Here is a 16,350-nt window from a genome sequence, read left to right as displayed (position 1 = left end):
GGTGGGCAGAGTGGTTAGCCTCTGGCTCCTCAGAGGCAGAGGTATCCTCCATCCTACTCTTAAGAGCTTGCTTCTGAGAAGGCTGGCCCTGGAACACTCTGGAGGAATCTGGAAGCTGTTCCATGCAGCATAAGCAAAAAATCCTCAGTCCCATTCCCCCCCCCACACCCCAAGGGGTGCTGGGACAAAACTCAGGCCAAGAAGCTAATGGGACTCCTGGAGGCTCGAACTATGGTGTCAGCCAGGGCACTGAGCTGGCAAGGCTCAACCAGAGAGATGCAGAAGCAGCCGCTCCATTCACCCTTCCAGACCTTCTCCGTCAGGACCCCAGGCCAAGGGCTATACGGAGCCCTGGAAGTTCCTTCCCAGGTATGAGAGCCTTCACTGTTGCCCTCCAGTTCATATGCTGGAGTCCTGACCGAGAATACCACTGAACTAAAGAGGGCACTACAGTAGGCCTTGCTCCAATATGGTGGCTATCCTTACAAGAAGAGAAGATCAAGACATCGTCACCCAGAGGGTCGACATGTGGAAACACAGGGCAAAGGCAGCAGGAGGCAGAAACTTTACTGCCACCACCAACCCTCCATCCTGGAATGGCTGCCCGGCAGACTCGGCCAAAGTGTGGGCTCTCCTTGAGGGAGGGGCCTCCTCTCCCCCAGGCTCCTCCTGACCTGTGCCTGCTGCTCACTTTATCTCATTCCTCAACTTGCTCTATGTGTCCTCCTCCCCAGCACCCAGCACTCAGCACCCAGTACCCACTACCATGACAACATCCACCAGCTACAAGACACAGCTTCCTCTCCTTGGTGCTATCTGTTCTGGTTCCTGGACTTGTCCTGAGATGACCCAGATGGGCCTGGACAGTCCTGTGCACTACTGAAACTCCCAGACTCAAGAGCCCCATGGCTGGACAGTGGCCTAAAGGAACCACCCATATCTGCTAATTCTGTGTGTACATGGGTGCAATGGAGTCAGTGGCCTGGCAAAGATAATGTTTTATGTGGGGGTCCCCTGGCCCTGAGCAAAGCCCTCACAGTGGCAGGAGGGTACTGGATGGGCCTGGTAACTGGCCTGGGCCAGGGTGGGTGGTCAGACTGCTGAGAATCAAGAGACCCAGCATGGGTTTTCACCATGGATTCTGGGCAGGGATGTGCTCAGGGAGGGGGAGGGGCTCAGGTTCACCAGTGTTCCTGGGGGCAGGGGAGGGGCAGGAGCATACACCAGTCCATGAGACCTGAGCGGAGTCACACAGGGGGCTTCAGAGGCCAGTGCTGCCAGGATGGTGGCACTTTAGAGGACACAGGCCAGAGGTGACACCCTCACCCCATCACCAGCTCAGGGCCCCTCCTCCTGCCCCTTCCCACAGCACACCCAAAGAGCTATGAGCTGCTGCTCCCCGCCTTGGGCGCCCCCTCATCCCCTACCCACCCTGGACACTATGAGCCAAGTAGTGGGATTCACAGAGGGACAGACACTGGCCCAAGCTCAGTCAAGGACCCATGGAGACCAGTGGCCGGACACAGGCAGAAGTATGGTCAGCATGGCGCTCCACACCTGGAACAGCTCCTGACTAGGCTGGCAGATCTGGGAGGGACTCAACCATCTGTGCCTGGCTCCCCACCCCACCCAGGAGCAGCCATGGAGCTCCTGGCAGCACGGCTCATGCGTGGAGGGTCTAGGCCTCTTCTCCCTGTCTGCAGACTCCTGAAGTACTGGTCCCCGTCACTGCTGGTGTGTCAGCGACTCACGTAGGCAGTGGCTCTCCCGTTCCTGCTTCCCACAAGGCACCCAAAAGGATTTGCTGCTGAGTGCCGGTGGCTCACACCTATAATCCTAGCTGCTTAGAAAGTGAGATCTGAGGATCACTGCCAGCCTGGGCAGGAAAGTCTGTAAGACTCTCATCTGCAGTTAACCACCAAACAGCCAGAAATGGAGTTGTGGGTCAAGTGGTAGAGTATTAGCCTTGAGCACAAAAGCTCAGGGATAGCATCCAGGCCATGAGTTCAAGCCCCAGGACACACACACACACACACACACACACACACACACACACACACACACACACACTTGCTGGCACACACACACACACACACACACACACACACACACACACACACACACACACACACACACACACTTGCTGGCTGAATCCTGGCCCAGCAAACTGAGGCCCCAATGGGCAGCACTTTGCCCTGATGCCACACTCCTGACCTCTGCACCTGGCTGTGAGGATCTGTGTAGACACGCAAGCAAAGACCAGAGAGGCTCAGTCCTTTCGACAAGACAGGTGTGTCCAAGGGTCAACCTGAACTCAGGTCTGGTTTTGTAGTACTCATCCTGACCCCCATCTAGAATCTCTGCAGAGACCAGGCAAAGCTGCCCAGGACACTTCATCATCCCCCATGTTGGTCCCCCCCACACCACACACACAGCACAGGGACCTCTCTGCACAGCCATACTCCCTGCCACGCCCCAAGGGGTGCCATCTCCAGTACCCTGGAATCCGAAAAGTCAGGTGCCTTATCCCTGCTCACACATGAGAGGCAGACGCACTACCCAACTAGGGAGCCACACGGGCCTCCCGCTTCCCTCTCACCCCTAAGCCAGCTCCAGGGGCACAACTGAGGTACTGTCCCTGCTCCCACACAGAGTTGAGTCTAGCTCCTCCCTTCCTTGCTGGGACACACCCACCAGCAGGGCACAGGGAGCCACAGTAGAGGCAGAGGGCAGGCTGTCCACTGGCGGCTGTCCCAGCTCAGCAGGCTAGGCCAGGGAAGAGAAGGGGCTGGCAGAGCATGAGCATCTCACCCCCAGGCAGAGAGCCAGCCTCTCGGCCTCCAGACAGGAGCCCCTCTGTCCTGGTGCAATGAGCTGACCTTTAACTGGCCAAAGGTTACACTGGCTCCATTTCCCCTGCTGGAGAGGAAGAGCCAGGGGCAGGAGAGCCAGGCCAGGGTCCCTCCATGCCAGCCTCTCCTCTCCTCCCCCCCACCCTGCCTCCTCTTGCCCTGTCTGTCCTCCTTCCTTCCCTGGAGCCCCGTCTTTCCTCCTGGCCCTTCATTGTTTTACTTTTGATTTGCCTGGCACTTTGTAGTTCACTCAGTGTTTTTACATTTATCATCACATTGAATCTGCACCAGGGAAGAGATGGGGAGGCATTAAAAATTCCTTCAAATTGCCAAGTGTTCTTGTTAAAAATGCAAACAACCCAGAACTAAGAATGAGGCTGCAGGCATGGGCTTCAGAGCGAATTTGTTTCAGCGTCTGCTTCCTCCTGGGTCCCCACTCCCACCCCAGGAGATGGATGGGATGCAAGGAAGAGGAGAGCTTGGGGGAGCAGGGTCTCCAACTGAAAAGACAAGAAGGCAGCCCCAGAGGGGGGCAGGAAGCTATGGGGACAGATAGGAGGACACAGCAGCCAATCCTGCGATGTTGTACAGAAAGAATGCAGCCTCACTGGGCCTTAAGTTCTCGTCCAACCATCCCCTCTCTTCCCACCTCTCTGAAATTTACTACTCATTCTGCTGTCTCTGCCAGAAGGCTTTCAAAATGAAGCCATGAAGTCCAAACCTTACGTGAGGAAGACTGGCCAGAGCTCCTCAGCCCTGATCCTCCCCCTTCCCCAGTGCTGCCACATGGCCCAGAGATCCAGCTCCGGAGCAAAAGCCCTGGGCAAAAGCAGGAGAGCTTATCTCCAAAAATAATAATAACTAAAGCAAAAGTAAGAGCTTGGGATGCGACTCAAGGGATAGAACACTGGTTAGGCAAGTGCTAGGCCCTGAGTTCATATCACAATACCAAAAATTAAAAATAAATAAAAGACTCCAGGGATCTAGGCAAGCTCATTGTGGGTAGGCATACTTTCTAGAGCTCCACTCCCATCCCATTACACAAATGAGCAGCCAAACAGAAATACAGAGAGCTCCCTGACTGTCTGACTTACAGCTGACCATCCACGATAATGTTAGGCTTTAGAGCTCAATTAAACATGCATGGATTGCAATTCTGCAGCCTTGATGGCTTTGATTCCAGCTCCCGAACACTTTCCTTGGCCGTTGATGAAAGTTCAGAGGGCCCAGAGGCTGCACATAAGTCCCCAGTGCTGGACCTCAGAGAACGCAGGCGTGAGCCTGAAGAAACCCAACAATGGGTTTGAAAGAAATGTAGTAAAGGTGTGTGGGTGTGTGTGGGGGGCAGTATTAGGAGTTCTGCTTAAGGTTTGCTTAAGCCCCCCTCCTCCAGGAGGCCTGCTCTCCAAGAGAACCAGGGCCGTACAGTTCCAAGAGGGGCTGGCAAGCCCCTGGTCCCCACCTACCCTCCATGCCATCCTCACGGTGCCCACTGAAGTTGTCGTAGGAATCCCAGCGGATGAGGGGGTCGGAGGTATTGTAGTCCACAGACACGCTTGGCCCGTTCTCCAGGTGCTCCATGCCTGAGTGGGATGAGAAATAGGGAGGGGGGAAGGGCCAGGAAGGGGAGATGGTGGGGAGAGGGGAGAAGGGAGAAGGGATCAACAGCTGGAAACACAGCAAGTCAACAAGTACCCCCAGGGATGTTCCAGAGGGACTTCCCTGTTCCTGAGCTTGGCGGGGGTGGGGAGCTGGGGGCTGGGCCTGGGTGGAGAACCCAGGGGTCTGGCTGCCTGCATCCCTGAACTCACACTGGGTCAGGGGGTAAATCAGGACAGGACACTGATGAATGAAGACCTTCTAAAGACAACAGGGCACCCCCTCCTTGCCCCCTTCCCCTCCCCCCCTCCACTGGTTCGTCTGCCTCTTTCTTCTTTTCTGGGACCTCTAAAGCCAAGGAGCGACACATGTGCCCTGGAGCCCAGAGAAAGGAATACGGGACAGGCTTGTCATGAGCTCCCGGGGGCCCATGACAGCAGAGAAATCACAGCCTCCACAGTGAGAGGCCACAGAGCCCCTCAAAGGCCATGGCCAGCTTGCTTAAAATGCTTTCCATTCCAGACAGACATCTCTAGGGAGAGGCGGAGTCTCTTCCTCATCCTCAGAGGGTTGACTAATCAGTGAGCTACTTTTCTGGCTTGGCAGTCCTTCCTTTTGGTCTATCCAGAGTGTCTCTGCCTATCACCTATCTTCATCTCCTCTCATGATATCTTCAAATAAGATGAACAACTGGTCCCTGTATTTAGGCTAGAGGCTTAAAGCTATTATTAAATTGGCCTTTGAGGTTGAATCACCTCAGTTCTCATAAATAACCCTCCTTCTCCAGCACCTCCGAGCGGCTCTGCTGGCTATTCCTTCCACTCAGCAAAGCCCTCGGGCTCTGACTATAACCAGGTGGTGACTTAATGGGACCAGAACAGTTTGTCCAAGCCAGTGCTTCTCTTGTCAGCTTTTTGTATCTTTTTATAATCCGGAGATTAAGCGACTGGTTCCTTTTTAGCTGGGGGTCCACTGTGATCCTGAGCTCCTGGTCGGCTGGCCCACTTCTCAAGCACAGGTAACCTGGTATGTATAGAGCTGACTAGTGGCAGGATGGTAAGGAGCAAGAGGGACAGGTGAGGATGGAGGGAAGGGACACAAGAATGAATTAGAACTTCTGTGAATACCTTGAATTTTCTCTGGCCCATAAGAAAACACAAACTCCACTTTGCCATATTCTGGAAATCGATCATCTACAAAAAAGACAAGGAAATACAAAAACAAGCAATGAATTCCCAAAAAGGACTCCAGAAAAGATTCTAAAAAATGAAGTCATATCCAGGTACTGGTGGCTCGCATCTGCAATCCCAGCTACTCAGGAGGCTGAGATCTCAGGTTTGCGGTTCAAAGCCAGCCCAGGCAGCAAAGTCTGAGCCTGTTATCTCCAATGAAGCACTAGAAAACCAGAAGTAAAGTTGTGGCCCAAGTAGTAGAGAGCTAACTTGGAGCAAAAGAGCTGAGGGACAACACCCAGGCTCTGAGTTCAAGCCCCACAACCCAGACAAAACAAAACAGAAAAATGAAGTCATAGGTATATGGCTAATGATATGATAATAATTAACATGTTTATATCTGTTTGTGTATATACATGCATAATGAAATCATAGCTCCTGCCTACCCTAACCCCTGTGCTATTTGCCTGAAGTAACTTGCCTACTAAGGAAGTGCTGCTATTTGGGCGACACCCCCAGCCCTTTCTACTTTAGTTTGTTTCTTAGGTAAGGGCTCCTCTTGTACTTTTTCCCAGGCCAACCTCAGATGGGATCCTCTGACCTCCACCTCCTGAGTATCAGGGATCTCAAGCTTGTGTGGCTCAGTGGAGGCTGAAAAAATGACTTTCCACAGGCCATACTGGAGAGAGCAGGAGGAGAGAATGAAGAAGAGAGATGTGGGACAAAGAGGAGGCGGAGGTACACCGTCTGAAGTAGCCCTAGTCCCAGAGGAAGTGACTGCAGCCTGAAGCCCCAGGCAACCCCAGTTTTAACTCTGTTCTAATTTCCAGTCACTTCCCTCCCACATCACTAGGAACCCAACACCTAGTGGACGGTGGAGCTCACCACCGCAGGAACCCACTGCATCTCCTCACCCTGGGCTCTGCTCAGAGCCACAGCAGCCCCGCTCGGGAAGCCCACCTTTGAAGGCATCATCAAGGTCCTCCTTCCCAAACACAACTCCCAAGTCATGAATGGCACAGGTGTGGAACTGCACACGGAAGATGACGTCCCGGGCTGGGCTGCGGAACTTCTTGTGGTAGCACTTCAGCTGGGGGAGGTAAGGGGGCAAGGGTTGGGGAGTCAGGCCCCAGGAGAGCTTCCTGATTGGCTTCACTGAGCCCCAAGCTTCACCCAAACCCATGATCAAGAGGTCTTAGAGCTCAGAGCTCTGAGGAAACTTCTGGAACAGCCAAGGGACTAGTCCTGAACTGTCCTAGGAAGGTCCCATACACACGGGGGAATAGCAAAAGAGCAGGCTTGCCTGCAGCAGGCAAGATTAAAGTTAGAATCAAAGCATCATTGACACCAATAGGGACCCAGAAGGTAAATACTAAGTGGCAAATCTCTAGAAATCCAAGTATTTGTCATACAGTGCAGGTGGCTCACACTTGTAATCCTAGTTACTCAGGAGGCTGAGATCTGAGGATTGTGGTTCAAAGCCAGCCCAGGCAGGAAAGTCTGTGGACTCTTATTTCCAATAAACTACCTCCAAAAAAGCTCAGAAGTGGTGCTGTGGCTCAAGTGGTAGAGCACTAGCCTTGAGCCAACGCTGCTCAGGGACAATACCCAAGCCCTGAGCTTAAGCCCCAGGACCTGCATCCCCAAAAAGGGGGGTGGGGAAGGGCTTTGGGTTAGTTACATTATCGTTTTCACTTTGGGTTTTTAGGATTCTGCTACATTCCTCTTTTGATTTAGTGAAGTATTGAGAAGTACAGTTGGCTTACTCACGTTAAGTAAGTGTCACAATAATCTGTTTTATGAACGAATCAGCACAGTTCCCCAAATCTGACAACGGTCAAGTGATGCTCATTTGCTAATAACTTGATTCAATGAATGTAATTAAACTGATAACATTTCAACGGTCTTTACAAGGTATAATTAAATGAGGTATTAGAGAATAAATGTGACTGCTTATTTTTTTTTAAAGAAAAAGAAATCTGAGTAGTTCCCAGGGAAAGGACACCAAGGCCAGGACAGGAGAGGGGACCAAGGCTGTTAGAATCTGGGCAGCGCTGCAGGACCTAGGAGCCCAGAATTCTAAGCCCCACAGCCTACCAGAAAAGACCACCATGTCCCCAGGGGGAGGAAGTGACACAGGAAGAGAGAAGAGGTACGCTGAAAGGGAAGTCGGCCCTCACCAAGATGTCTCCCTTCAGGAGCAGGCCTGGTTCGATAGTGATGCAGATGCTGGTCTGGCTGTCCCCTGGGATGTTGCTGGGGGAGGGGAGAGGTGGGTGGAGGAAGAGGGTTACAGCGGGGAGGGACTGCGTGCTTTCCCCACCGTCCCTCTACACAGAGCTGCTAGGAACCCACACTCTCTTCCTCCCTCCACCCCTCGTGGGAAGAAGAGGTGTGGGCAGCCTTCGGTCTCCCACTCTTGGATCCTCAGCCCGGGCCTTGGACATTCAGCTTCCATGGGCCACTTACTAGATGCCAGAGGTGTAAACAGGTTGCATGGCTTGGTAGATGCGGAGAAATGGCCGACACCCTGTCAGAGATGGGTGGATGTTAGCTCAGAAGCACACATAATGGGAAGGAGGAGAGAGGACAGGGTGAAGGAAGAGAGAGAATGGAAGGGAGAGAGGAATTGGGGAAGAGAAAAGGAGGAAGTAGAAAGGGGGGAACATACTAACTTTCTATTTGTAAGTCATTTTAACTTGATAAAACTTTGCTACATCTAACACTATCTACCTAGACTCTGTATGGAGGCCATTTGCAGATGAATGGACTAACATCCTACCTACCTGGGAGGCCAAGGTCCGGAGGAATCACAGTTCCAGGGCACTCTATGCAAAATAAAGTTTGTGTGACTCCATCACAACCAATGGGCAGGCATGGTGGTACACGCCCGCCATCCCCAGTGACATGAGGAAACACAAGTAGGAAGACAACAGTTCCCAGACTGGCCTGAGCATAAACTGAGACTCCATGATGAAAGTAAAAAAGGGACTAAGATGTGCTCACATGGTCGAGCACAAGCCTAACAAGCGTGAGGCCCTGAGTTCAAATCTCAGTGCCATCAACAATTTTAAATTAAAAAAAAAAAAAAAGTAGTCAAGAAGTGATGGTTGGAAAGGCCAACACCAGGCCTTTGGCCTCCCCAGCTTAAGACATCCTGACCACCCCCTCCTGCCTCCTAAGCCAAGGAGAAGGACAGCAAGCTAGGCAGAAGGAAGGGGAGGGCTAAAGCAGTTACCTCCTTTAGACTCAAAGTTAGGGATGCCGTGCATGATGACATGGTGCAGAAACAGGGGCTTGTTGTTCATTTTGATGGAGCCGGAGAGCAGGCCGCTGAAGTAATGCACGTACCTGCCACAGGGAAAAGGTGGCTTCAGGGAGGGGCCTGGATTGGTACAGTTTTCCCTGTTCTCATTTCTGCAGGAATATTCTCCAGAGCAGGACTCCCTCCCGGCCTGCTTCAAGTTCCAGGAAGAAAATCAAAACAGAACAGGGAATACAAAAACCTGCATCTAGACCAAGGTACCCACTTGGAGTTCTACAGCACCCCCTGGTGGTCTCTTCCTGACTCACTCCCAGCCCAGGGAACCCTCCATCGGCCAAAATTCCTTCTGAACAAGGCAAGTTTATCGACTAGCAAGCATCTCAGATAGCTTCACACTGAGCCAACCAAGCCTATGCTTATTCTTGTCCCAATTTTGTACTTCTGTTTTGGTTCTGCCCTCACACCCTCGAGACACAGGGTCATCCAGAAAATAATTAGTGCTTCATTAATAATTACAGTGCTTTGTGCCATGCTAACAATTACAGAAGATCAGTCTCTTCATTTGGGATTTGTGATAACTAACTTCCAATAAGTATCTAATCTCCAGGGGTAACAGCCCATATTCTTTTTCACAAAGATGTTACTGTTGAAAGGCCTGACACACTTCCCTTCCTTACAGATAAAAAGGAAAAATTAGATGTCCCAGGAAGGGACACTGGACTCCCAAAGACACACAAGGCTTGGGTAGGAGGGAAAGAAATAAGTCTGAGGTCCAGTGCATCCACCTGAATGATTGATTGGCACTTCCTCTCTTTCTGATTGGCCAAGGAACACCAGGCTGAGTCAGACAGACCAATCAAATTCAACCTGAGGTTCCTGGGAAGCTAACAGCCCTATGAGGAGGGTGGAACCGGAAATGCATGACCATGACAGTACGCCCCCCCTCCCCCCCTTGGCTCCTTGGCATACCTCCAGCCCCACAGGCCTCCGTCCCTGAGCCTGGGTGGAGCCACTTCAAACTACCAAGATAATCTGATGGGCAGCCCAGCTCCTATTCAGGACCCTGCCCAGCCCCCAGTCCCATTACTTAAATCGGAAACCTGGAATGGCAAGTTCCCATCAGATCTCCTATTGGCGCCAACAGGATATGTCTGTGTGCTGGGGACAATGAGTCATAGAGCGGGTGACAATGAATGGGGGAGCTGCAAGCAAAGTTGTCCCTCCACTCCTCCCCCCCCATTCTCCTTCCCTCCAGCTGCTCCCATTCACTGTTGGCAACACTGACAGGAGGGAGGGAAAGTGACCACAAACATAGGAAACCCTCGGGCTGCACTTTCACATGTGGGGAGATAGGGCGGTCCAGCCTCAGCAGGCACCCGATAGCCACTGCAGGAAGATGGTATGTGTGTGTGCATGCACACACACACACACACACACACACACACACTCCAGCTGAAATGAAAGCACAAGCAGAATACCAAAGGAACCACTCTCACACCAGACGATCCTGCTCTCCACCCTCAGCATGTGTCTCCATCCACATCCTTAACCTTTCAAGGTCAAGGGTCACGCCATGCAGCAGCCATGCAGCCAGGAGCCCAGGAGCCGGTACTTGGCCAGTAGTGCTCTCCTCCTCCCTGGGAACATTCTCACTAATCCTCAGCTGCTGTATCTGGGGCCTCAGCGGAATTTTCTGCACTGGTGGCTTATGGTTATAATCCTCACTACTCAGGAGGCTGAGATCTGAGGAACATGAAATAAAGCCAGCCGGGGCAGGCAAGTATGTAAGACTCTTATCTCCACTTAACCAGAAAAATGCCTGAATTGGAGCTGTGGCTCCAGTGATAGAGCACCCGCCTTGAGTGAAAAAGCTAAGGGACAGTGCCCAGGCCCTGAATTCAAGACCCACTATCAGTGTACCACATGCACGCCCACACACATACTTATCATTATCTGGAAGGATCTTTTACTTGTGAACTTGGTACCTCCCACAAGAAGCTCAGCCTGAGCCCTCTGAGCTTGACAGATTCTGCAGAACTGAGCCGACATACCACAGGCAGGCAGGCCTGAGTCTTACACTCCAGATCATCAGTTTTGTCTGGGTTCCCTAACATTCTAGTGGCGGCTACACTGTCCCCCGTGACCACCTGACCATTGCCTGCCCACAGAGCCATAGCCTTCTCGTCAGTGATAAGTATACTGCAGATTGGAGGCCAGCCCTGGCCAGCTGGTACTCATCCTAATGTACCTGCTGGCTCTGCCACCAATTGTCCTAGCTCCCCCCCCCCCAGGTTCCTCATAAAATGAGGATGTCCCAGATCCTGAAGATTATCCTCACTAAGTCTCAAAATCGCCTCTGACAGCCCCCACTAAAATAGCCCCACCCCTTGCCAGCAGGTCTGGTGTGTGAAGCTAGCCATTCGTCTCAGCAGGCTACCTAGCCCTGGCTAGTATATAAGGTCACTTGTTTCTGGTCTCCCTCCCCCACCCCTCTCTCTCTGTAGACCATCAGCTCCCTAAGGGAAGGGACTATGTCCTGTTCACCTAAACATCCCAGTGCCTATAGCTTGAGTTACACAGATCCATGCCAGTCCTGCTTCCCACCTGGGTAATTAAGAGACTTCAGTGAGCTCCATGGTGGCCACCCTTAGCAATGTACTGTAAATGCTCCCAACAGAGAGTGACCCCGGGGTGGGTCTCTGTGACTCCCAGCATGGACAGCAGGGGCATCAGCGTGCTGCAGGCTCATCCCCACATGGAAACCATCCTGTCCTTGACAACAGCACATGCAGCCAGGCTCTGGTGGCTCATGCCTGTTACCCTAACTACTCAGGAGGCTGAGATCTGAAACTCATGGGTCAAAGCCACGCCCAGGCAGGAAACTCACTCATATCTCCAATTACCCACCAAAAGCCAGAAGTAGAACAGTGACTCAAGTGGTAGAGTACCAGCCTTGAGACAAAAAAAACTAATCTAAGGAACAGCGCCAGCACCCAAGCCTTGTGCTCAAGCCCTAATATAAGCACACTCCAAAAAAGGACAGTATATGCCTTCGTTCACTGCACCTGCCACCAGACCCATGCTTTGGCTTCAGGCAGAAGCCTCTGAAGCTGGCCTGAGGACACACACATGGGCTACAATGAAGGCTTTGTCCTGAGTCCTCACCGCTCTAGACTGGTCCACTCCAACTAAGCCCTAAGTACACAGCCCTCCCACCACCACCCCCTATACATCACGTATGCCCTGGGCTGTGAGTTCTGGAGGCCCACCTTCTCTGTGATGGCTGGCCGATGGGCACAATCTTATCTTCGTAGAACCGCTTCATGGCAAATCGATCGAGAGCCTGGTCCGCACTGTGGGGAGAGAGGGACAGTCAGAGGAGCCAATGCCCACAGCCAAGAGCTCCTCGTCCCCTTAATGCTGTTCCCCTAGACCTGAAGAGCCTCGCGGCTGGTGCCTGGTACCTGGTGAGGGGGGGCAGACCTCCGGCCATGCTGTGTACCTTCAGCTCAGCTTGGACCACCAACTCAAATCTCCACTTACTAACTGTGACTCTTGGTTCTTCTGAATTATCACCTGTCAGGTGCCGGTGATCATCACACCTTCCTCTGAGCTTTGGTGGAGACTGAAGTTAACACCTTAGAAAGAAGGACCCTATGGGTCCTCCCAGGGTGCTGGAGAGACCACATTTAAATAAAAGGCGGGCTCACATGGTAGCTCCTCCACCCTCACTGCCTGTCTTCCCTCTCTGCTCACCCAGCCAATGAGAAGGCAGCTGGGACAAGTGGCCCCCAGAAGCTGCTGGGGGGGCGGGCCCCCACAGCTTCCATGGCCAGGTTGGAATAGACTCTACTTCCTGTGCCGTCTGTGCCCAGGCTCTGTCTACCTCAGAATTGTGGGCAGGTGCCTTCTCCAATTCTGGGGCCTCCTGTGCCCCTCAAGGCCTTATACCCCCTCCTACCCCAAGCAAGGCAGAGACCATGATGGCCGGAAGGGTGACACTGCGCAGAAGGCTGGTCAGGGCACTGACCTGGCAGAGATGTTGCTGTAATGCATGTAAGCCGCAATGACCACACCGATCCTGCCTCGGTTTCCCTGAAAGAGGAAGAAAAGCTTGTCATTCCGTTCTCAGGCAGTCCCTGCTGCCCCAGAACGATTCCAGACTCCAGGAGGAGGAGGAGGAGGAGGAGGCAGGGCTCTTACCTTGTTGTGTAGGACAACAACGTTATGGGGGTCAGCGTTGAGCCACGTGTCCATGGCCTTGCAGACGCTGCAGATCTTCTCCAGCGCCGGAGTGTGTAGGTCAGGCCAGCCGAATTCCAGGACCTGTGTCCCCCGCCAAGAGTGAGGAGAGGACGGGCCAGCGGGCCAGCCGGGGCAGCACCACCAGCAGCTGGGCCTCGTCCTGCTTGTCAGCCCTTCTGGGAAGCAGGCAAAGGCCACCAGCCTGGCCTGGAGGCCCCAGGCTCCAAGCTAAAGCACCACAGACTCCCTGGGGGGCCTCATGAAGTCCCCACTCCTCTCCTAACCTTGACTTTCAGGCCTGACCTGCTGAGGGCCCCAGCCCAGCCCTCCAGCCCCTCCCTTACAGAGAAAAGAGAAGAGAAAGAGCTTCCTAGTGCTCATAGCTCTTCATTAGGGGGGCCAGCCAGGAGAAGTCTGAGAGCACACAGGGTGACTCTTGACATCAACTGTGGATTCCTCCAGCCCTTTCTAAACTCACAGCATGTTGAATAAAAGAGCCTCTGTCTGGGACTACACAGGACGCCTTACCACCTGTCCACTTTGTATTCTACTGAGAGACCAGAATCCAGGACAGACTGTGAATGGAAGATGTGAGGGACAGAGGCAAAGACTACAGCAATACCCCACACAACCCAGTGAGCAAACAGTGTAAGCACAGGCTGCAGGAACCACTTGAATCTAAGAACTGAAAATTCTGGTATAAGGTGGTACTTGAACTTGGAACGGGCTTTTCTAGCTTTTCCCTGTGATTTCAGAGGGTAAATCCCCCATTCTCCTGCTGTCCCCAACAAAATGAAGTCACCCCAAAACAGCCATAGGCTCACCTTGGTGTGAAGCTTCGTGATGTCAGGTCTCCGCTCAGAGAGGTTAAACAGCTAAAAGGACGGAAGGGACAGAGGAGGTGAGGATCAGGAGGGCTGGGGGAGGGGAGAGGCAGCAAGGATACCCCCTGGTCACCAGGGTATGGGGGTGTCATTTCCAGCTCCTCTAACCCCAGTAATGGCCAGGCAGAGCTGCAAGGAGCCCTAGCAGGCAGGGTCCTGGGCCATCTGCCAGACAGAAGTACTTGGCTCTCCGGTGCTACCTGTCACTCCCTTCCTGATTGAAATTCTGTTCATGGCTGAATACAGATTGCCCAACAAGGTCAAGATAGGAAACAAGAAGTTTTGTTTTTTGGTTTTGTTTTTTTTTACTTTTTGTGGTACCTTTTTTTCTGTTTTTCCCTTTGTCTCAGTTTTTTTTATTTCTGTACCTTTTTTTGGGGGGGGGGTCCGGTCGTGGGGCCTGAACTCTGGGCCTGGACGCTGTCCCTCAGCTCTTCGGCTCAAGGCTAGCGCTCTACCACTTGAGCCACAGTGCCACTTCTGGCTTTTTTCTTTTTGCTTATGTGGTGCTGAGGAATCGAACCCAGGGCCTCAGGCATGCAAGGCAAGTGCTCTACCACTGAGCCACCTTCCCAGCTCTATTTCTGTAACTTTTTGCCTTGTATGTAGTATATCTGAGTTGGGGAGGGGGAGGAGAAGCACAGAAATGGTGGGACAAATGGTGAACTAATTCAGCAGTGATACCCACTAGACACCATGTTGGAAAAGAACTATACAACATGGGAGAAGAGAGTCCGGGAGGGGAAAAACTGGGAGAAAAAAAAAAGTTACCTACATCACCTTTACAGCAAAAATTTAAAAAAAAAGAAACCAGAGGGGTGAGGCCACGCCCCTCATGGAAGGCCACACCCCTCAGGACTGACCACAGCCCCCATGGGAGGCCACGCCCCTCATGAATAACCTCACCCCTCATGGGAGGCCACACCCCACATGAATGACTACAGCCCTCATGAATGGCCACACCCCTCATGAGAGGCCACGCCCCTCATGAATGACCACACCCCTCATGGAAGGCCACACCCCTCAGGATTGACCACACCCCTCATGGAGGCCACACCCCTCATGACTGACCATGCCCTACTGGTCACACCCCATGAATGACCACACCACTCATGAGCAGAGATCCTGATAGAAGATGAGCAGGAACAGAACCCCGCTGGTGGTATAAATAGCCAGCATGTGACCATTTCCATTTTCCACTTTCCTCTCTAACTTTAGAATCATCACATAATAATGCAACTTCCCTTTCCCAGACACCCTCCTTCAGAGGGTGCATAGCACCCTGGGGGGCCCTCACAGACCTGGACCTACCTCTCCCAGCACGTGCCCCTCCTCGCCTAGCCACACCCCGTGGGAAGCCCCTGCTCCCAGGGTTCTTCCCTCCCCTCCATGAGGGTGAGCACAACTGCTCATCTCCACCCACTGTCCGGAAATGCCAAGGCCACCATGTCACCGTCAACACCTGGGAGAAGAGAGGACAGCCTGGCCTGGGATGGACAGGATGGACAGAGCTGTGACAACACAGCAACCCACTGAATCCTGTGTTCCTGGAATCAGGCAAGCATTAGGGTGCTTCTCAGCGACTCCTGAACCCTCCATTACATTAAGAATGGCTACCAATCAGTGAGTGCCCACCACCTGCTAGCCCGTGCCAGGGACTTTACATCTGATTGGCTTCCTCCTCTCAGAAGCTGGCTGAGGTGAGGAGTATTAACAGCTGCTCTGTGGATCCGTGAAGCAAAAGGGCCAAGATCACATGGTTAACAAGCAGAGTCAAGATTTGACTCAGAAAGTCCTTTCCCAGGACTTTCTGACATTTCCAGCCATGCTACTAGATGGGTTTCTGTAGTAAGCTGAAAATGTCCCCCAAAATTCATGCCCACTTGACCTTCACAGTATGGTCATAGTTAAAATAAGGCCTTTGTAGGCAGTTAAGGATCTCCAATGTTTGATTCTCCTGGGTTTGCGGTGGTCCTAACTCTGACAACGGATGTCCCTGTCACAAGAGGAGGGGACACGCCTAGTGGCCCAGGGAGGACTGAGGAGGCAGAGAATGGTGACAGGTGACAAGCCAGGAGGGCCCAGTACTGGTTGCCATCTGAAGCCCGAAAGAGACAAGAGAGGAGTCCTCAGGGAACATGACCCTGGGGATGCCTTGATTCCAGACCTCTAGCTTCCAGCCCTGTGACACAGGACATGCGTGGCCACTTGCTTCTGCAGCCCTGGTACACACGCACTAGCCTCCCCGCCCAGCTCCACGCAAACACCCGAGCACAGTGCTTACAGCTGGCGCCTGGGTCAGCCACATGCATCTTGCTGTCAACGGGACCTGA

At 52.8% G+C, this 16,350-nt stretch overlaps 1 protein-coding gene across 20 annotated transcripts in view; it reads right to left on the bottom strand.

The window, feature by feature from the left end:
• Tns1 (tensin 1) overlaps positions 1 to 16,350 on the bottom strand; it is a 161,721-nt gene that overhangs the window by 68,402 nt on the left and 76,969 nt on the right. For 19 of the 20 annotated variants that reach the window (XM_070017457.1, XM_070017435.1, XM_070017513.1 and 16 more), the window contains 10 exons: positions 13,958 to 14,008; positions 13,092 to 13,214; positions 12,919 to 12,983; positions 12,158 to 12,241; positions 8,862 to 8,974; positions 8,093 to 8,153; positions 7,804 to 7,879; positions 6,584 to 6,713; positions 5,579 to 5,644; positions 4,319 to 4,435 (listed from right to left, as the gene is read on the bottom strand). In XM_070017457.1, coding sequence (XP_069873558.1) covers positions 4,319 to 4,435; positions 5,579 to 5,644; positions 6,584 to 6,713; positions 7,804 to 7,879; positions 8,093 to 8,153; positions 8,862 to 8,974; positions 12,158 to 12,241; positions 12,919 to 12,983; positions 13,092 to 13,214; positions 13,958 to 14,008 — 886 coding nt within the window. Of the gene's footprint in view, positions 1 to 4,318; positions 4,436 to 5,578; positions 5,645 to 6,583; positions 6,714 to 7,803; positions 7,880 to 8,092; positions 8,154 to 8,409; positions 8,442 to 8,861; positions 8,975 to 12,157; positions 12,242 to 12,918; positions 12,984 to 13,091; positions 13,215 to 13,957; positions 14,009 to 16,350 lie in introns of those variants that run through there. The other variant, XM_070017504.1, reaches the window with a different exon arrangement.

Source organism: Dipodomys merriami, unplaced genomic scaffold (assembly GCF_024711535.1).
Source record: "Dipodomys merriami isolate MVZ:Mamm:240054 unplaced genomic scaffold, mDipMer1.0.p SCAF_1, whole genome shotgun sequence".
In the NCBI taxonomy this organism is placed as follows: Eukaryota; Metazoa; Chordata; class Mammalia; order Rodentia; family Heteromyidae; genus Dipodomys; species Dipodomys merriami.
The sequence above is the reverse complement of the archived record's forward strand: the minus strand, read 5'-3'. Positions and strand labels throughout refer to the sequence as shown.